The sequence below is a fragment of the Calonectris borealis genome, chromosome 7 (assembly GCF_964195595.1).
Source record: "Calonectris borealis chromosome 7, bCalBor7.hap1.2, whole genome shotgun sequence".
Classification (NCBI taxonomy): domain Eukaryota; kingdom Metazoa; phylum Chordata; class Aves; order Procellariiformes; family Procellariidae; genus Calonectris; species Calonectris borealis.
The window spans coordinates 34,654,293-34,675,745 of NC_134318.1; the positions used below are offsets into that span (position 1 = coordinate 34,654,293).

Sequence of the window (21,453 nt, forward strand, 5' to 3'; positions counted from 1 at the left end):
GTGGAGCCACCCCCTAAGTCCTAATTAATTACACCTGCGCAATAATGCTGAAATCAGGTTTATCATAGGTCTGTGCTCCTCAACGGACTTACCCTGCTGTGATCAGAGAGCCGTCTTTTGGAACAACCTAGACAAGGGAAGAGAAAAGGTCCTGCTATAAATCTTCCCATACAATTCTTGTTTAATTAAATGGTTTTCCGTATCTGCTTTTATGTCCTCCTAGGTAATCTAAGCAATCTAATCCTGTCATTAATCTTCTTCCTTTACAATAAGGAGAATAAAAATAGTAATTTCTTCCTGAGTTTGGATTCTGAAAAGACTTTTTTCCATACGGAGGCAGCCAAGTAACTGGGTAACATGGAGATCTCCTAACATGAAGGTGGATGAAATGCTGCAGAATTTGAGTCTACCCACAAAAACCAGCTGGTAGAAGTGCAAATACAAACCACAAGGAGGGAGGAATGAAAGCAACCAGAGGGCTGACGCAGGAATACCTACAGCAGAGCAGGCAACTGGAAACAGACCCCAGCACACAGAGACAAAAAAGGAACACAGCACAAAAGCCATTCTGCTTTGCTGACTGAAGTGAGCCTATCGGCATCTGTTCCAAACCAGGACAGTACTAACTGGGTTAGTCCAGCAGGTGCCAATGTCAGTGTCTTCCAAGATACATAATTTTTGTGGTTAGTTTCAGAAGTAAGTTTGCTTTGAAAAGAAAAAAAAAAACCCAACCCTTCATTCTGGGTAACAGCACGAAGTGAGGAGCCACAGACAGGCAACAGGTGCCTCGCACCTACCAGCTGCAGTGTCACAGCGCCAGCATGCCGAGAGCCCGCACACCATTCTCAGTAGGAATATTCATTCTTGAAAATGCAACTGTGGAAGCAAGAGTATGCCACAATTGTGATTAAGATTTTTGACTTTGGGGTGCTTACTCCAGCCCCTATACTTCGTGCAAAATTAGTCAGGAAAAAGATGTGGAAGGCCAAAAAACCATGCATAATTCCTTAACGATTCAACTGCTAGCAGCACTTGCCTGCCAAACAGAATCCTCAAATTTGCTCCAACTTGTACAAGGCATTAATTCAGATTCGGTATTGGCAAGGGCCCTAAAAGACACTTTTTCACACACCTACTCCAAAAAGGAGTGGAATCTGAGGAATGAGCATGCCAATCCAAGACAGTTAGCAGTTCTTGCAATAAGGAGAGCTATCATAATGCATCATGTAAAATAAAAACAATGCCATATTTCAGTGAATGTACTGAAAGAATTGCGAATCAGTATAGGAACTTTTTTCTCCATCAGAGTTTGACAAAAATAAAACAAAGTGACTTCACGTTACAGAGCTCGCCACTCAAAGACAAGGATCTGTTTATACTTACACTGATTGTTAAAGAAATGTTTTCCCGACAAAAAAATAGCATTGAAGTTTTCAGATGAGCTATTCGGAGGCGGGGGGGAGGAATGATTCTTTATGCATGATACAACTTTTCTAAGTCCTAGAAGTTTGGAATGGTTTTTATTTTAGTGGTTATAATTATACTAGTGTGCCTGCATGCAACCACATACTTCAGTATCGTAAATAGCAAGCAGATACAGAAAAAGCAGCACTGATAATCTGGTAGGATTCAGGGGAAAAAATGCAAAATGAAACTTACCTTTCTGCTGCCAGTACTAATATTTGCCTTTCTTGTTTTTCCAGAATTCAAGTAACAAACCTGTGCATACAACCCTGCAAACTCAAATGCATTGTAGGAGACTACATGGAGAGGAACCACTTCTGTGCTTTGACCATGTGCTGAGAATTTGCACTACCGGGATGCAAGAGCCATCTTATACATGCAACATACACAGAATGTTCACTGAAGATGTTACAGACAGGTTTCTCAGAAATGCATTTTGCTCAGAAAGAACACACAGACTCCATGTAGGTTCTTTATTAAAAAAAAAGTTTAAAAAAAAAAAAAAACAAACAGAAAATCTTGAGCGGAATGTGGGTAGCAATGTCTTTTATAAAAATAATTCTCTGAAATACGTACGCTGCAAGAGCCCGAGCCAATCCTCTCTCACAAGGTAAATTTTGTTTACAAGACATAAATCACAACAGCCAGTTAAGGCATGAAGCCTGAATTGACAGCATGTGACGTAAGCTTCGTATTGTCTCATTTATTACAATAACTTCTTTTCAGAAATGAGTAACCTGGAGGTGGTTTCTCCCCCAGCATTATACATCTGGGCATCTCCATAATCTGAGGAAAATTAAGAATGGGGAAAAAGGAGTAAGATAAAAATAAGCTGAAATATTTATTTGCAAAAAAGTTATTAAGTTATAGGAAAAATAAGTAGTAGGTACATGAGAAAGCAAGGTGCTCTTTTTTTTTTTTTTCCAAATTCAGCTTTCTCAGGAGAATGGCAGCTTAGTCCTCCCTAAAGAAAGCTCCGTGGAAAAAGGAGTTAAATAAAACTCACAGGAACTCACAATTGCCACTCCAGCCTACCTCCTTTGAAATATACATTCTTCCTTATATTTATTTATGCCTACTGCCCTCAATCATCCAGTCTCTAAAATGCTTCTCCATCAAGCTTCTGGCTCTCCAGTCACCAACATTTACAGTGGGAATAATTTTCTGTGGCTTCAACCATTGAACAAAACGCTTCATTTCCAGGTAACTGCTGTGTTCACTGTAAGGAATCCCTGAAATGAAACAAATCATATATATGATTTGTCAGTCTACTTAGTTTCTTGCCAAAATACTTTTGCAAGCCTTCCAGCTAAGAAATACTTTAGATAATATTTTTTTAAATTCATATTGGAGATCTAAAGTTTATAGCTAAGATAAAACGAAAACCCAGATTTTCCTTCTGGAAAACTTACCTTGCATTAAGTTACCAAGTCATTCATCAGTGCAAACTGAGCAACACCAAGCATTTGGTTAAATGAATGTTAAAATTCTAAGAGATTCAACTCCACTCACCAGTAAGAACTGAGAGGAAGAGGAAGACCCACAGTCTGTCAAATAAGTGAAGTATGGAATGAAATCTTGGCTCTGGAATTGCACTGCCACCAGCATCAGTTAGGCCAAGATTTCACCCCTGAAGTCTCTACATATATCAAAGCCTTTATTTGCAAGAGGAGGACAGGAGCAAAATGTATGTAAATATCTGCATTTACAGTGTCCTCGATTACTCGTTCACAGATCTCTCCTAGAGAGATCCATCTGTTCACTTTCTCAACAAGTTATCAGAAAAAGCATTGGTTACAATGAATAGTAGGAGTTTCTAGAATAAAAATATGAAAACCATCCACACAAAACTAAATGCACTGAATCTTTACCACTCTTATACCATATATGGTGATCTTTCCTCTTGTCTGAGGTTTGATATCCACCAGAGAAAGGCATGAATCAGAATAGGTCCACCCAGTAGGTTTGAAAGCCAGCACTTGATCAAAATTCTCAGAAAACTTATTCAAGTGATCTTGCAAGCCCTGTGAAAAGAATATAGCGTATACTGAATCTTATTAAATAGCTCATTAGTCTAAAGGTTGGAGATTTCATGACGGAGAAACTTCAGACTAAATTTTATTTTCATGTTTTGATATGAACTTTTTTATTTTAAATACCATCTGCCTTGAAATTATTAATGATAAATATTTACATTTGCAGAGCACCTTGTACCTTAGGATCTCAACTGCTTCATCTCAATAAGCACATATTAACAGCTATGCATTACAGATCAGAACACATAAGGCGTAATCACATCTTCTTATAGATATTGCCCCCTAAGTCATTCATTTCCTCCTCTCGGCCGGAGGTCAGCACTCTTGCAGCTGAGTGGTGACAAAAGATGATGAAAGCCTGCTTCAGTGCAAAATCATCTGGTTAATTTAAAGTGCCACTGACATCCTAACATCTGCTTATGCCCAGAAGCGCTCAGAGATTAAGTGAACTATGCAAAAAATTGCAGCAAGCCAGTGCATGAGTTGAGTATTGCTCTGAGCACTAAACCATGTTTTACCACATCTCCATTCATGATAGGAAGGAAACCACCTCTCATCTCTTCACTCTAAAAAAAATTAACTTGAAAAAGTTTCCAAGTTGGCTAAGTTAGCCTTCGATGTTGTTTAAGCTAGGATCGAGAAAAGAATGAGAGGGAAGTATAAGGAATGTACAATCCTATTCCTGGATAAAGTGAAGTCAGTATTATCTCAAACCAAAAACAGAAAGTCAATTTCCTGTATAAAATCTTAAAGGCACATTCTCCATTTGAAAGCCCTACAAGATTATAGAACTCAAAATCATAAACTTTATTTTGTATTTGTCTTCCTGCTGCTGATATAAAGACTGATTAAAAAAAGGTGGGGAGAGGGGGATAGATAGGCTGTGATAGAACACTAACTAACCTGTCAGATACTTGAAAATTATTAAACAGGGAAGCAGAAAGCTGCCTGTGACACTGCCACATTTAATAGCACCTTCAGTACAATGTCCAGTAGCAACATACTGAATCCATCGAACTGGGCACATTGAAGAACAACAGAAAAACCCTACCATAACACGTTTCATTCAGCAACAGGAATTATGGCTAGCTGCCATAATTCAGCTGCTAATACACTGCAAACGTTCCGTCTTCACTACATTAAAGATACAACTGTAGCAGTCTAATTCTCCTTCACGCCTCATTTTAGGAAGATTAACATAGCTTAAGGTAATAATTCACATATTTGCTCCCCTTGCTCTAATGAAATCTAAATACAATGCTTCAAATACAATGATTATTATATTAACCCATGCTAATCTGCTTTCAAATTTTGTTATAAATCAAGTATGCAACATTCACATTAAGGATGTAATTTCAATCTCATAAAAAATTATTTGTACATTTCAGTCACAGGCACTTTTGAAAATCTCACCCCAATGCTAGTACAAGACATTACTGAGCTAAGCAACATAAGAGAGGTGCACAGACCTGAAGACCCCAGTTCTCTGGAAATCTTCCACTGCATATTCAAGTGGCAGAAGCCTCAATTTTTGACTGTTACAAAAAATTGTTTGTTGCAGAAGAACCACGCATGCATTTTAGAAAAGATGGCCTCTTTCTACAAAACAAATTACTACAGTGTTTAGAACAAATCCACTTTAAATACACATTACAATTTCTTCTTTTATTTCTTTAGCCCACACTGTTCTAAACCTTCGTCCTTTTAAAATGGAAAATGTATTTCATTGCTAAAACAACCTCCTTCAATCACCATGACAGCTTATTATCTACAGTGTCACTAAAGTCAGCAGTACATGCAAATGGATTCCATAAGGTACAAGAAGACTCAAACATGATTAAATAGTTAATTTACAATCAGCCCTAACACCACTTAAACTCATTTGGCTGATTCAAGAACACCTATTCATCAGTACACACAGCAATCCCTGTATTTTACTGGAGTAAAAGCAAGTATTGCAGTGAAGTACCACATCTCTTTTGAGTTTTTTTTTTTTTAAATCTTTCCTTTTCATGTATCAAGTCCACTTGCAATATTGCAGCAATCAATGTTTTATTTTTATAAATATTTTAATAAAAAAATCACACATGTAAAAATTATACATATTTTTAATTTATGTAAATGTTATCCATTAAGAATATCCAGAGCATGAATCTACAGCATGTCATCTCAGTTTTGACCCAGGCAACACCTGAAGAAAGTTTGATATCAACTCCTAATAAATAAACTCCTCAAGAAAGCCAGAGCTATACATAGGAAAAAACCAAATGAACAGAAAGAACTCCATTGAATCCAACACCAATATGACAACACAAAAAACCTACTCCTCTGCCACTGTATTTTTGCTACCTCTGATCCCCTACGGCTTGTTCTTTCTAGTTTTACCCTTCAGAATTCACACATCTTAGCCAAACTCTCATGTCAAGTACTGGTTCTGTTCAGGGCGGCAGTCATAAGGCCTAGATAAAATACATCAAGTCTGGTGATACCTGGCCAGGCATTCAATATTATGAATGGGACTGCTTTCATCCTAACTACAGATCAAGACTATCTATATGAATTTATAAAGCAGAAAAGATGTGCTTTCTTCTCAAATTTGAACTTGTTTCTTCAACAGATTTTTGGGACAGCGACACAACCCCTGATGCAGCGATAGAAAATTGCCCAGAATTCAATATTCAAATAAATGTTTGAAGATAAAAAGTGATGGAAACATTCAAGCCAGGTAGCACAGTTTCCCTCACTGTGGCTGCATTTGTATAGAAACGTGCACAACTTGACACAGACAGCTCAAGCAGAAAAGGGAAACGTACCATACATGATGGTCATCAAGTCTTTGGCCAAGTGAAAATCTAGGGTGTAGCACATATTCTGAGGATGCTGTGGGTTTACAAAAAATCATCTTTCAACCTGTCAAAAAACATTCACTGATCCACCTGTTTTTCATAGTGGATTTAACACAATTATGGTCACTATTCATTTTTGTTTGCTTCAGTTCTAGGCAGAAGATTCCAACATTAGTCTTTAAACTCTGGTAACTAGGGAAAAGACAGAGAGAGGTTTCTGTACTTTTCTAAGCGCCTGTGGCTTTTAGGTGAATGACACTCTCTGCTGAATCAATACAGTGTTTATAAATCATACATGAACAGCTAAGCTAGTTGTTCACAAACAATAAAACAGCTGACTCCAAAATGAAAAAACATGCTTGATATTACTTCTGAAAATCAACATGGAGAAAAGCAGATTTCAGATAGCCCCAAAACTGGAATTAAATAGCTGGACAATGCCACCAAAAGGAAAAAAATATTCACAACACAGAGACTGCAAAAATACTTCTAAAATTCCTGAATATGCATGCAAAAAATATCAATTTTATAAAAAAAATTATTTTCCAGCAATCTGGAGACTCAATGATCAGGAAAAAAAAAAGCCCTTGATCACAGCAGAAAGCCTGTGAACAAGGAAGCATATGCAGGAGCATCTCAAAACAATGAACTCATTTCCTTTCTACTCAGGGTAGAAAGCTGTGGGCATCCAGATTTAGGGAGCAGTCAGCTATGGAAACATGGAAGCTTTCCTTGGGCAAGTACGGTTTTATCAACAGTTACCGCAAACTAGGCTTCAGTTGTGGTAAGCACGTGTAGCTTATGCAGCTTTTTTTTGTTCTTTATCTAGAAACAGAGCAGAGAAGTTTTTCAGTAATAAAAGGCAGAAGAATCATGTATAGTTCTTAAAACTCTCAAGCCTGGAGTACAGACAGATTTGGTTCTTTCCTATTAGTAAAGAGCGTAACAGGGAAAAACAGGGTATAAAACTGGAGCTTCTAAGAGATACTATAATATGCCATCAGGGTTTGGCTATTTGCATTCTACTAAAAAGGCAACTGATGGACAAGAGCACAGATGTACTTAATTTACTAAATAAGGACTGAATCTGAGCTTTTGACTGAGAATACTCCCATAAGGATTTCATGGATTTGTAGGTTCGCAGCTGAAACCACATGAGCAGGAAATTAGCCCAAATTAAGAAGTAGGATTGTGGTTTTGGATAGGGCTAGGGATCAAATAAAACAGAAGAGGTAGGAGAGACCCAGAAGATAACAAAGGCATTGGTATTTAGTGATGAGGATCACTAAAAAATTCTGGCTTTCCCAGTAATGAGCCAGTAATTCAGGACAAAACCTGTATAATCCAGCAGAAGAGAAAAACATGCAACTGGAGATGGTGACATCAACATTTACATCGTCTGTAAAAACAGGATGATATCATTCATCATTCTTTAACTAGAACGAGATTACAAGTGATCAGATAATTAATTCTTAAAAATATTGTCTTTTCTGAGGTCATGTTTACTGATTCTGCTGGAGCAGAAATAACATAAATGGTCATATGAATCCGTCTTTAAGCATTTAACATTCTCCACATTTTACTGATACTACATTCCACCTGGGCATTCATCTAGCTACTGGCCTCATCAGATGTTTAGCACTCTGGAAGTCTACCTAGCATGCCTAACTTACATGGACACAAAATTACTAATGATAGCATGAGGCCACATTCCAACAACTTCACACATGAAGTCAAAGCCCCAGTACAGAGGACCATGGCTGTTACACCAGGACTTTTGTCCACTAGATCATTATGCCTTTAATCTTTCCTGGCCCTTTCCAGGGTCCAGGCAACACTTCTGGCACGCTGTAAATTTGCCTAGAAACTCCTATTCTCAGAGGTGAGACCCTGCACATGATACAACTGCTTCTCTCTGAGAAGTAAGGCTGTCTAGACATCCCTGTGGTATAATCACACCCTCTGCCTTAAAGTCCAGCTACATGAGTATGCCATACACACTGGGACACATGACAGCAGAATCACATAACAACCCAAAAATCTGCAGAAGAAACTAAAATATATTACTGTTTAAGACAACACCACACATTAAAAATAAATCCATACACATTTCCATTACTCATTTTCTGCCCCACCGTGGAAAAGATTATAGAACAACATTAAAACATTAAGATATTAAGTTCTATCTCCTGCAGCTCCCATCCAAATTGTATAGCCTCTTTTTCTCCTTTTTAGGTCAACTCTGACCTTGACTGGTCCTGCAGCTAAATACCATCTTGCTCTGAAGGATTTGCTTGAGATGGCACAGCAGGCCTGAAGCAAAGCAGGAAAATGAATCCAAGTCCGTAAGGCGTAAGCGACCACTGTTTTTCTCTTTCTTCCAAGTTACCTTTAATCTAGAGCCTGCTGCTTTGCCTTAATGCCATTCTGTATTTTTTAGTATATTTAGAAAAAACTTCCTTTCCCCCCAGGAATTAGTCACCTTTCCTAACTAAGAAATTCCCACAAGAACTCTCAACAACAAAAACCCACTGTCTCAAATCTCAACTGAAGTGTGCATTTGAAGTCGACTTAAATGAAACAATGTCTTAAAATAAACTGGTTTACTTGCTTTTGCTACAGATATTAGACAAGATTGTGTGGAAAAACTAAAGCATGTGTATATATGAGGTGTCCTTCAATTCACTGAATGGGTGTATTTGTTTATGTGTGAGTTTTCTCTGATTTTCAAGTAGCCTATCTCCACGTAAACCTTCAGCACAGAAGAAGAGAGAATATTCTTTTAAAAGACGGAAATATCATTATAAATACATGGAAATTGAACTGAGAGGAACATGCAGAACTCTCTTGCTTTTTTATCAAACACCAGACTGGAAGTTGGCCATGTTCACAGGCTGCCTCAAAACAGAGAGACGCACAGGCCCCAAATCCTTTGTCTTTTCCTACATCATACCAGGTAAAAGACAGGCTGAAAAGAGGGACTCCATGTCACAATATATTAATTGCTAATAGGACAGATCCTGCAGTCATTACATAACTCTACTTCAAAAAGGCCCATAAAGGGCAAGCCTTTGAACAAACCTCATCTTATCTTGCACAAGCACCGCATTGAAGTGAAATTACACTTTCTGTGCATCATGCTTGGAGAGAGATATTAATGTTTAATTGCATTTCATATTCAATGTATTGCTACATGTCAAAACTTTACTAAATAAATATGATCTGACAAGAGGTTAAAAAGCACTAAACACAACACCGGTTGGGAGGAGCCAACAGTAAGATTAGCCAGCAGGTTAATCAACAGAACTTAATCAACTGAACTTACCTTAAAATTAATTTGCATCATGGGAAGAACATGAAGCAAAGTACCATCCCAGTCCACACTGATGAGGGAATTAACAGCTGCTGACTCCAAGCACTGCAGTGTTTTGTACTTATCACGGGACATACTTGCTTTTGAACCCAGAACTTCAGCAATTGCTTTAGGATTAATTGGGAAGAAATCAGATAAAGAAAATTATAAGAGTTCATTTTTTGCTTGTTTGGAGATATTCCTAATTATTGCACTGGATCATTTTTACTATTGAAAAAAATTCATATTCAACAGGATACAGTGTTTCATATTCTAAAATTAAGAAGAGAAACCTGTAATGGCTATTAAAAAACTCTGGCTCCTACGTTTTACCACCAGAATTGTGTATGACAATTGGAAAGAGAAATAGAAGTACATTGATAAGTTCTAAGTCATATTTCTTTGGTAGAACGTTATGGACGTGAACTGGTATTTATTTCAAAGAAGCCAGAAACGTACAGTTTTTGGAACATGCAACAAACAGCCCACGTTAAAGACAGACGACATTTCAGTGAAAGTAAATCTTGTATGATTTTAAATATACTCAAAAGCACAAACGGTACACAGCTGCCTGCTCTAGAGTATACATTTGAGCAATCATGTTGGTTCCTAATGCTGTAACTGAGTGAAGCCAAGCACACAAGACTTTCATTAAGCCAGAAAAGATGTGTTTTACTTTGGGGAATGCTTTGTTAAAATTCATTTCATTAAAACTGATTACTATAAATATTTAGGAAAATACGTAATATTTCTTTCTGGAAAGAAAAACGGTTGGCAAAATAGAATTTTAAGAATAATTATATCCCTTTGCTGTTTCTTGACAACATGAGATTATTAATACCAAAAATGTCATAAAGACCTCACTTATGTTTTTTTAATTGCCATTAGCAATTTTCTCACCACAATCAATTAAATAGGTTCATTCCTTTCATACCCAAATTGGCCTTCTGTATATTCGGGGGGGTTGTAAACATGGCAGAAAAATATTTATTTCAGAAAGCTAGAACTTATTGATTAGAAAACTAAAAAATTAGCAGTAGGATTACTAAATATATTTAATTTCTTTACAAAATATCTGACCACCAAGTGACCCTTCACATCTTCAAGAAAAAGGTCTCTTAACACTGACTTAGATATTTATTTAGTTATTTGATCCAGTACACTTCTTTTACATACCTAAAAAAACTTTTTCTTTTCCAATGGAATAAGTACCACAGACAACTAGAGTGCGTGGGTTTAAAGTCACTGTCTCAAAGGCAGTATTGACAGCAAACTGGATAACCTCTTGTTGAGAAGGGAAAGTGTATTCAGGACTACAGTATCTGGGGCAAGGAAACAAGATATACCACTTCATTACACAAGATAGAAGACATCTGAATTTACCAGAACGACCCTCAAAACCGCACGCATACAATAACAAAGTAATGAAAAAGATCTTATCCTTCTATATAATTTCAGTCTACTTGCAATCTCTTTATTAGAAACTACCGACCTGCCCAGATGAAATTGTTGCAATAAAATTTACATTGAGTATATCAGTCTTTTCTCTACAACTATTCACTTGTCTGACACTGACACTCAATTCTCCAGTTTTTTTCTCTATAAATACCAACTGCTCTTTCAAGCTAGATATTTGTATCACGAACTAATTACATCCTTATATCTACTTTCTGTCATGCACACAAACCACAACATAAGGCATTATTCATTCACAGAAGCATATGGAACAGAAATAAAAGACTGCAGCTGGGCATTAGTCATCATACACAGAAAAACAATTTTATATACATGAGTCAGAGAAAGGTCTAATGAAAACCTGGACAAATGATTTAACCGTTTGGCATTCTTTCACTCTGAATTCCCCCACACCCCTTTTCACAGCAGAGTTGAATCCACATAAAGCCAATGTTCCATGAACCTTTTGTTTTAGAGCTGAACACTCAATGTATGAATTTTGACACCCAGAATTTAATAATACTTATAAATAATAAGGCCATCTCAGCAAATACTTTAGCACCTTTTCCACTACCCACTTTTATTCTCTCATGTAACAGCATAACAGATGAACAAGCTAGACATGCACGGACTTTCAATAAATATCTGATTTTATTCAACACTAAATAGAGCTAACAAGTGTTAAAATAGTAATGTCATTTATACTTTCATTTATTTGGTTCATATAAAGTCTTACTAAGCTGAAAAGAGGGTTACATTGAAAAAAAAAAAATTAAACGCAACTTACGTGGTATCAAGGTAAAGAGTGTGGACTTGCTGACCACTCAAAGCAGGGTAGCGCTCCATAGAAGGATCTGCCCTGAAGTCTCCTGTGTGCAGAATAACAGTTCCACTAGGTAGACAGAAAAGGATCATTGTTGCACCTGGACAACTGAAACAAACAAACAAAAAACCCCATACAAGTTATTTTAGTTCTCTATACTGATAAACTGCCTTAAGAGATATACCACTCTTCAGTAGCAGGAAGGTGTGCAGAACAGCATTTTAAATCACAGCTACTATGCAGCCTAATTTAGCTAGAAATTCCTGATTTTTGAGGGAACTCTGAAGCTAACCTTATGGCCATAGACAAGCTAGACTTGAGCTATCAGCTGAGATGGAGGGAAGAAAAAAACCACACCAACAGTAAAGTAATCAAGCATTAACTGCCTTTTTGGGATGCTCTGTCTTCTTTTAGGTACGACAAAGATGCTGCCTCAGTTGCAATCTCTGAGGTTCTATTACTTGATTTAAAGGGCAATCAGCACACCAAAGAGGAGCAGCATTCTTATTCAGGAGCAACAGAATTGTATTATTGCAGATGCATCTTCATTCCTGCAGGACTTACTGAAGCATTTCCTTTTAAATTCTATTTGCAGATTTTAAATGTTATCCTCCATCCAGAATTCTCTGGTTATAAATACACTTCTCTTATTGGCCACAGTGAATCCATTGCACCTTCTGCAGTTCCTCGCCAAAGTTGTCTGAAGGGCAAGTGCTTAGACTGGAAAACCAAAGCGGGACTATTTCGGACATGAATCATCTGTAAACGGTAAATGAAATCTCAAAAAAGGAAAAACTGGCATGAATCAGAGCTAAAATGACAGAATTGGTGAACTCTCCAAAAAGTTGAACTTTGTACCTAAGGTTTATATGCCTTTTAAATTGAAGCAGGGGATCAGAGAGACAAACAGGAAAAATGAAAAGTGTCCAAGTTACATAAGCAACAAGGCTTCCTTCATTCCCAGAAAGGGTTCTCAAAGGACTTCATGGAATCTTATCTCTCCAACTATAAACAAATCCTAAGATAAGTAATATTCAAACCAGCTGTGACACAGTGCTGTGTTTCAATATATACTTCAGGGAAAAGACTTTTCCTCTAGCCCATAGCCAAATAAGGTACCAACAGGCAGAACAGCAAGAGCACAGGGCTGGAAGTCAGGTGCTACTGAACTTTAAATCCAGCATTACCACACAGTGCCAGTGTAACATTGGACAAAGATCTCACCCTTTATCACTGAATCCAGTAGAAGTTTTGTCACACATTTCAAGAGGCTTTTCTTTAAAGTTCAATCTTCAAAATGTTGGCTAGGTTTTGTCTCTCCCTGGATCCAAAGCACTGTATTTTTCTTTAGCTGAAGATTTCACTATCTTCAGTTGAAGCTACAGAAACCTAACTTATCTGATGATCAAATATAAGATGTTCCCAACTAGACACCAAAAACTAAAGTGTCCAGACCACTAGAAAAATCATTCAACCCCTCAACAAGCTTAAAAATTATGGAGCTATGTGTGGTTAACAGTATGTACTCATTACAACCAAAAAAATAAAGTGAAGCTAAAATTATCAAAAAGCCCAAGTTTCATTTTCAAAAATAATTCACCTATTTCAAAAGCTAACTACTTGCAAGAAATCGAGGCTCCTACATGCCTAATTCACTTCTGAAGTGAAAACGCATGTTAGTAAGCCAGCTCAGGAACGTGAAATATTTTCATACTTATTTTTTCAGATCCACTGAAACCTAAAAATCATGAAAACATAAATTGTATCTGCACAGCTATTTATCTTCGATATTCTATACATACAAATATTGCACAACAAATGCAATGATACATACTGATTGGCATCAAGCAACAACACTTTGATCCCATTCACTATACATTCTGTGTCCATCGGCAGCACATGGATGTACTGCTCTTTGACTCGAAGTTTGCTCTTCACCAGGTTGCCAGTTATCTGTAACAGGGAAAGGATTTAATATGGAATAGGAAAAAGATCTAAAAAAAGCCTTTGTTTATTTTAGAAACAAAGGCTTTCAAAGCCAGACTGTCTGGCTTAGAGAGAAACTATGAGAAACTATGAGATCCTGGGTCTAATCAAGCCTTTCAGTAGCATTTCACCTCTCAAAAGGCAAACTGAAAAAAGCTGTCTTAAAAAAGCAAACTTTTAAAAGCCTGTCAACAGGTTATGGATTGGAATCAGAGAGGAGGCAAACAAGGGGGAATAACATCTGCTACAGATTGCCAAGTCAAGAAGAGGAGGTAGGCAAAGCCTTCTTTAAACAACTGAAGAAACTTCCAGGTCACAGGCCCTGGATTTTATCATGGGGGACTGCAGTCACCCCAACACCTACTGGAAGGGCAACACGGGACACAACCATTGCAGGAGACTTCCAGAGTAAATCAGAAATAGATTTTTGATGCAGGTTCCTGGATAGGTTGATTAGGCAAGGGGCCCTACCATGTTATGAGTAAAGAAGAATTGGGTGGACATATGATAGCTAATGGCAGCCTTGGCCATTCAGCAGCCTGAAGCACAGGACACACAGGACCAAGCTAGAACAACTCCATTTACTGAATGTGGAGAAGAGATGGCTTAAGTGGAATTTAATTTCAGACTTCCATCACTTGAATAGAGTTATAGAGAAGATGGAGCCAGATTCTTCTCCACGATGAACACAAAAAGAACAAGCTACAGTCTCAAGTTGCAAAAAGGGACATTGCAATTGTATATTAGGAAAAAATTTCAGAGCGGGTAAGCACTGCGACAGGTTGCGAGGAGATATAGTGGAATCTGTCCTGTTTTCAAAATTTGACTGATGAATGCCCTCTGTAGTCTGATCTAACTTTGAAGTTAGACCCACACTGTGCAGGACTATATGACCTCTAGAGATCTTTTTAAACCTGAATTTTTTCATGGTATCTAGACAGGGAAGTTTCACTAATATTCATCAGTCAAATCGGGGTAAGAATTTCTTACAAAGGAAACCCAGATTCCCCTATACATATCCACTGTGCCTAATTGACCCAACAATGTAACCTCTGATCTTCTATTTACTTTCATCAGTATAAAAGTGATTATAGTTGCATATGGATTTGATAATATCTAGTAATCTTGGAAAACCTTACCTTATTACAGTAGATTGGAAACATGAAGTTTTTTGTTAGCCCACAATAGTGATCAGAGTGAAAATGAGTAAGGAAATAAGCTGTGCAGCCTTCAATTTCTCCATACTGGAAGGCATCAACTGTAAAACCAGTTCCTACAGCAAAAAGGGAAAAGAAGCCAGTCAGTAAACACACATAGTTCAGAACTAGTTTTTGATTAGATGTTCCTTTTGTTCTTTTTTCTTTCTTCCAAATTAAAAGGTAATACAGTTCCACTGCATACAGTTGAAGGGGCCATTTAAAGATGAGTTTGGTTTGCATATGAGTTAACAGTCACAAAAAAGATTTTCACTTATTAAAACAAAAACTTAACAAAGTGTCCACACAGAAATACTTTCACAGGCCTCCCAACTGTTTGTTGCTCAGCTGCCATCCTATACAGATGGCAACTGGTTAAGCAAATAAAACACATTTATCTGCATTCAGCTGGTATTTTTGAAAGTTCACGTAGATTAAAATCTAATACCAACGTCTCAACACAAAATAAAACAGGTAACTACAGCTTAACAAAATGCACTTTGAGATCAAACTGCAATTTTTCAATTATTCTACATTTAATATTCCTCTTAAAACGTGCTACCATATAATTATCAAGCAAGCAATCCGGGGTCTTCAAATATATCTGCTGAGATGAAACGTGACTGATTTGCCATTGTATGCTTTCAGTGAGGTGTTTGTATAAAGATGTTGCATAAAGACAGCTGTATAGAAGATAGCCTTTTTCTCTGCAAACGTAATTTTTTTAAAATGCAAACATACTGACAAATGGTCCTTTCACATTGGGTTACACTTTCTTAAAACCACCAAATAGCGCATAGAACTAATTCACCTGGTGGCACTCAAATATTTTGCATTTTATGTTACACAAATTTCCCAGATCTTCTAGGAGAACTAGAAATAGTTATACTTAGTTGAGGCTAGAACTTCAAGTATTTGCAACTCCAAAAAAACATTGCAGTCTGCTAATTAAAAATCACAAACCAAAAAATCCCCAAGTGTTTGAGAGGTACCAAACTCAAAACTTCAGGGAGGCTGAATTATACTAGGCCATGGGGATAAATACGTATCATTAGCAACATAGAAAATATGAGTCAAATATACATCAAATGTAGTAACAAAATTCAGAACAAAGATAATATAGATTATAACAAGGCAACTTCAAAATTGCATTGTAGGCATAGGAGTCTGCTCTTCAAATTTACTATATATGGAAAATTCTCTAAGCCCATGGAACCCATGATACTGGTATAACCCCACAAAGACTTACGGGTCTTCAAGCAGGAGCTGGGCACTTAGGATCACTAATATATTTCTATTTGGCTTCCTCAAATACCTACCTAAGACTAAGACAGTCCGTTAGTGGTAAACAAAAGGAGGAACTGAAGCTTTTTAAGCCACTGATCCATCATCCTGTATTTTATGTAATTGCTTGAGGAGATTCTGAGAAATTCTTGGCTGTTTCTTTAGCTAAATTCTTCTGCTTGGTTTTCATTTCTTTGTTTTCACAGTTGTAGTACTTCATATTGCCAATACTCGTGAATTTCAAATACAAAATTAAACTCAATTTTTTTAACTTAGTGTAAGGAAATAATTGCTATTTGACAGCCCTATTTTCAGGCACAACTGAAGCAATGTAAAAGATTAAATTCAGGAATTAGGAGTGAATATTAACAAGGGATATATTCAAAATCATTTAAGAAAGTAGATCCATCTTTCAATACTGCGTATTTTTTTCTCTGTCAAAAACATGAAAACATCAGTCCTTGAAATAATTTTCCTGAGATAACTATTTCACTGTACTTCATTGATGAAGCCATTGCTGACTCTAGTTCTGCAATCACCTTCTTCTGGAGATCTGCACCTACACAAGATTTTATCAACTTAGATGGAGGAAAGAAAATTCATTATGAGCTGCAGTCTATATGGTTATGAAGAGTGAAGAATACTGAAGCCTAAAATTAGGAAAAAAAACACAACACCCAAGCCAAAATTAGTTAACCTCTACAAAAAGCAAGAGTTATCTCTCACCTGGTATTTTCTTGTAGAAAGGGCAGTGTTTTTTTCTTGTTCCTTCACCTGTAGCAGGTAATTCTTTAATTTTTTTTCTCCACCTTCGTTGGCCACCAGAACTTACATCTGCAAAGGCTCCATTTTTACTTGAACTTTCTGTAACTGCTTCTACATCTTCCACAGACCCTTCAGCTTTCCTTTTTTGCTGTCTGGGCCTCTTTCCATTGGGAGTTACTGAACTTGATACCTGCTTTCCCTCACTCAAAGGAGTCTCTCCTTTGCTCTCCTCTTTTACTTTGGGTTTTAATCCAAAGAAAACACCAATGTCCATTTGTTTGAGTTCTTTAGCAGAACTGGATTTCACATTCATATTTGCTAAAGAAAGAGATGACTCTGTTTTATAGATGAGGCTGGGAAAGCACACAGCAGTTGTATTAAGATTTCCTTCTTTCTCCACTACTGACTGCAAACTCTCCTGGCGAGCTATTTTTTCAATTGCATTGGCAGTCATTTTATCTGTATTAGTTAAAATGTTATTTGGGTCCCTCAAAACATTACTTTTCTGTGTCAGAAGAGGCCCACCACCTTCTCCAACTAGCAGTGATGATGTCTCGGTAGAACTCATGTATGCAGAATCCAAAGCACAAGCGCAAGTATCTTCTGACTCTGTGTTACCTGGTTTAGCAGCAGAGGAAGTCAATTCTGGCTGTTCGACCTCCTCGCAATTAAAAGGAAAAGAGGAACCACTGGGTAGCGCCTCTTGCTGATGCTGATTATCTACACATGCTGAATTACAGAACTTGCTGTTCATGTGACTCTGAGAAGGTGTTTTTACGCTATGATCTAGATCGTTCAATGTATTTACTTCCTCACAGTGGTTTTGTTTAAGTTTGAAATTTCCCATTTTGGTATGCTCATACTGAGGCTTCTGCTGTAAGAAAAGTCCATCAAAAGTTTTAAACACCACAGAATTAGATCCTTCATCTTCAAAGTTCTGGACTTTGAATAATTTATTTTGTGATATTTTTACTTTTTTCTCCTCTTCCTCAGTTTCCTCTTCACTTTCCTCAAAAGTACTCAGTGGAGAATAAGAAATTTCACAGTCACTGAAGTCAGCTTTTGACTGTAGTAGACTTGGCTGACTTGTATCTTTCTGACTACACAGATCTTCTCCTGTTCCACTTTCCTGAGAGGATGCAAAGTCATAAAATTCAAATTTACAACTATTATCTGTGGTCTGTGTAAGCTGACATGTCTGTTGAGGCTTTTGAACATCTGCAAAAGAGGAAGTACTTTCACTGATTATATTTAGAGACTTCATTTGCGGTGAACTCTCTATCATCAATGTACAGTCATCATTTGGGACATTTTTTACATTATTAGATGGTTTCTCATTCTGTGAAATTTCCTCTACATGACTTGGGGAACAGCTGGGCTTTGCAGCAGTAGAATATGTCACATTCTTCTCCAAAGTATTTGCTGAAGAGTTTACAAGATAATCTCCCGCCCTGCTTGCTGCAAGTAGAAAATGGCTATAACGCTTGTAGTGGGATGGAATGGTGGAAGTGCACAGTAAACCATCAGGACACTCTACGAAAACAGTTAAACACAGAAGTAATGTTAATATATTTGCAAATATAGTTGGCATAATTATTATAATAAAAATCACACATGACACACAATTTAAAAGCTTTTTCATATAAACGCAGCTATTGGAGGACAGAAGGCAGAAGTAAAAAGTCATTTTCAAGCTGCTAAGACCTCCAAACCTGAGCTGGCTAGAATTGAGAACGCTTCCAACCTAAAACCAAACAGCTGCTGCTAATATAGCGCTATGCCTGAATTAATACAGCCCTCTAACAACAAGAGTACTTAACCCTATTTCAATACTGTGCTAATATAATCATATGGCTTCTAGTTTAGAATTGTCTCACATGCAAGCAACAAGCTCATAGCAGTAGCACCAGAAAAGGTCAGCAGACATGTTTCAAAATAAACCAAATCTCGGTTCTGAATCAACCTGAAATTCCATTTCAAATTGTCTGCTGGGTTACACGTTAAATTAAAAAAAACCCGTCATGTATTTACTTCTGTGAAAAAAGTATTCAAGATTCAGATGCCAGCAAAAAAAGCTGTGGCTGTGCCCTAAGCCTTTTTTGTTGAGAGTTTGCTAGCCTAACTTTTGGGGATTTTAAGGTGAATGCATAAACCAATCAGAAGGATTTTTCATCTGTTAATTATGGCAGTAAGAGATGGAAATGAGGTGTTAACACATCTGCCTTAAGTTAAAACCACTGCCAAAATTGGGATTAAAGGGGTCACATTTCATTGTTCTGAAGAAGAAACTTCAAGGAAAGTTACAAAGATATAAAAAGAAAAGTGACTGTGTTACCTAAACAGCCTTTACTCAAGTTTCCTGACCGTATGCTTTCTGTTTTTCAAAAGTTATGAAGTGTATTAAGAATATAAGTTGGATACCTGGATCTGTTGAGACATGCTATTTCCCCACATGAAACTAGCAATTGGAGTCAGTTTTATTCCTCTCGTGCAGAACTCAAAACAAAACTGTGTTGTTCTTATGATACAGGAATGTTCATGTGTAATTCTGTATAAAATTTCTAAAGCATGCTGGATCAGGGGCTAACATTTCAAGTAAATTAGGCTAACAGACTGATTTCAGCTTCCAACTGTCCATAGACAACTGGACAAGTCACACAGCAACATTGATACAGGATAATAAAATTTATACCTAAGGAGAAAGATAGTCTGTGTCAAAAGTAGCAACCTCTTAATTGAGTTTTTTTTTGCTGACACGGAGTTAGTAATTGAAACAGGTTCCATTATTTTAAAACGGTAAATATGCACCTTCAATTTCTTCAATAAACTACTAAAACTGGAGCTTGACAAACAACCATGAATCTTTGTCACTACTCTACAAAGTTTTGAGATTAGATTCTGATGAGATTTTCATGTCAGATTTCCATGTTCTTCACAAAGAACCAAAAAAGTCATATGAAAATAACACTGATAAATTACCAGTAATAATATTCTAAAAATCATACCAACTACCACTTCAGATTTTGAACTAAATATGAAAACCACAGTTTACAGCAACATTATGTGAGGAGCCTTTAACTTTTCTCTGAAGGCTTTTTTCTTACTTCTATTCATACCTTTTCCAACAGATCCTGGAGTATCCAAACATTCAGCAACGTGCCATCGAGGTGTCTGGACCAACAGCAAAGAGAAAGGCATCTGGCAGCTCGGACAGTATCCGTCATGGACGGGCTTTGCATTTTGTGAGCTCTGTTCCGTCAGGCTACTCACGCTCTCCTGGGAGTGCACACTACTGTCATCTTTACATTGATCTACATCCTGATTTGGCCTTGATCTCTGCTCGGTTTTCTGAAGCGTATCATTTTTTTCTACGGATTTTTTTTTGTTTCTATTTCTCTTTCTTTTTGGCCTGCACTTGCCATCACTTACTTTCTGCACAGGTGTAGAGATGCTCTCTGAATTGCTCTGATGCTTTTGCTTCCTAATGGATTTGTACTCCCAAATGTCCTCTTCCAATAAAGCATCGTCAGACATGGCAACACATGAAATATTCTCCTTGCTTTTAAGCAACAGTTCACAAATCTACCTTTCCTTCCGCTAATTTGTTTTCTCTTCCCTCCCGCCTTCACTATCTGAAGAAAAGCACCTGAACTCCATTCAAAAAAAGCAACACTGGGCCACAAACCAAACAGCAGTCCTTGATGGGACAGAAGCATGGTGGATCCTATCCTAAAAATAATTTAATGCGCGTCTCTTTGAATATTTGTAATTACTCCTGTTAAACAGAACCCAAGTCTATAAGATGCAGAACGACTTGCAGGGTGAGCCATTTCCTTCAGCTATCCCTCTCGTAAGCACCTAACCCGGCCTCGGAAGGTGAAGCCCAGCTAGGCCCGTTCCCCTGACTGCCACCTCGCTGCCCCCAGGTAGGAAGATTTTAAAAGAAAACGACGAAGAGCTCAGCCACGGGATCGCTGCCGGGAGTCACCACACGGTGAGGCCGGCACCGGCACGGCGCTGCCGGGAGGGGCCGTGCTCCCTGCCGCCGGCGGCCCCGCGCGTAGCTCCCGCCGCGGGCACCGAGGGCGGCTGCCTCCCCGCGGGCACCGAGGGCGGCTGCCTCTCCGCAGCTTCCCGCCGCTACCGAGGGTCGCGGGCGGGCGCCTCCTTGAGCGGGCGCCTCTCCTCAGCCCTTCGCCGCTGTGGCAACGCATTCGCCTCCGCAGCTTCGTCACCACGGCTGCCG

The 21,453-nt window shown here is 37.9% G+C and overlaps 1 protein-coding gene across 1 annotated transcript; it reads right to left on the reverse strand.

Moving 5' to 3' along the window:
• Positions 1 to 1,923: 1,923 nt before the first annotated feature.
• DCLRE1A (DNA cross-link repair 1A) lies at positions 1,924 to 21,289 on the reverse strand. Its single transcript, XM_075155105.1, has 9 exons — positions 20,324 to 21,289; positions 17,169 to 18,740; positions 15,102 to 15,235; positions 13,811 to 13,929; positions 11,941 to 12,084; positions 10,875 to 11,020; positions 9,672 to 9,826; positions 3,347 to 3,488; positions 1,924 to 2,696 (listed from the first exon to the last, which is right to left on the reverse strand). Exons 1-9 carry the CDS (start codon positions 20,739 to 20,741, stop codon positions 2,530 to 2,532), a joined length of 2,997 nt encoding a protein of 998 aa, XP_075011206.1. The 5' UTR covers positions 20,742 to 21,289; the 3' UTR covers positions 1,924 to 2,529.
• Positions 21,290 to 21,453: the final 164 nt, after the last annotated feature.

Coding starts and splice junctions, on each gene's coding strand:
- DCLRE1A (XM_075155105.1), bottom strand. CDS start 20,741: ATGTCTGACGATGCTTTATTGGAAGAGGACATTTGGGAGTACAAATCC. Junction 15,236..17,168: donor TTTCTACAAGAAAATACCAG/GTGAGAGATAAC, acceptor TTTTTGCTGTAG/GAACTGGTTTTACAGTTGAT. Junction 12,085..13,810: donor TTGTTGCTTGATGCCAATCA/GTATGTATCATT, acceptor TGTTTGTTTCAG/TTGTCCAGGTGCAACAATGA.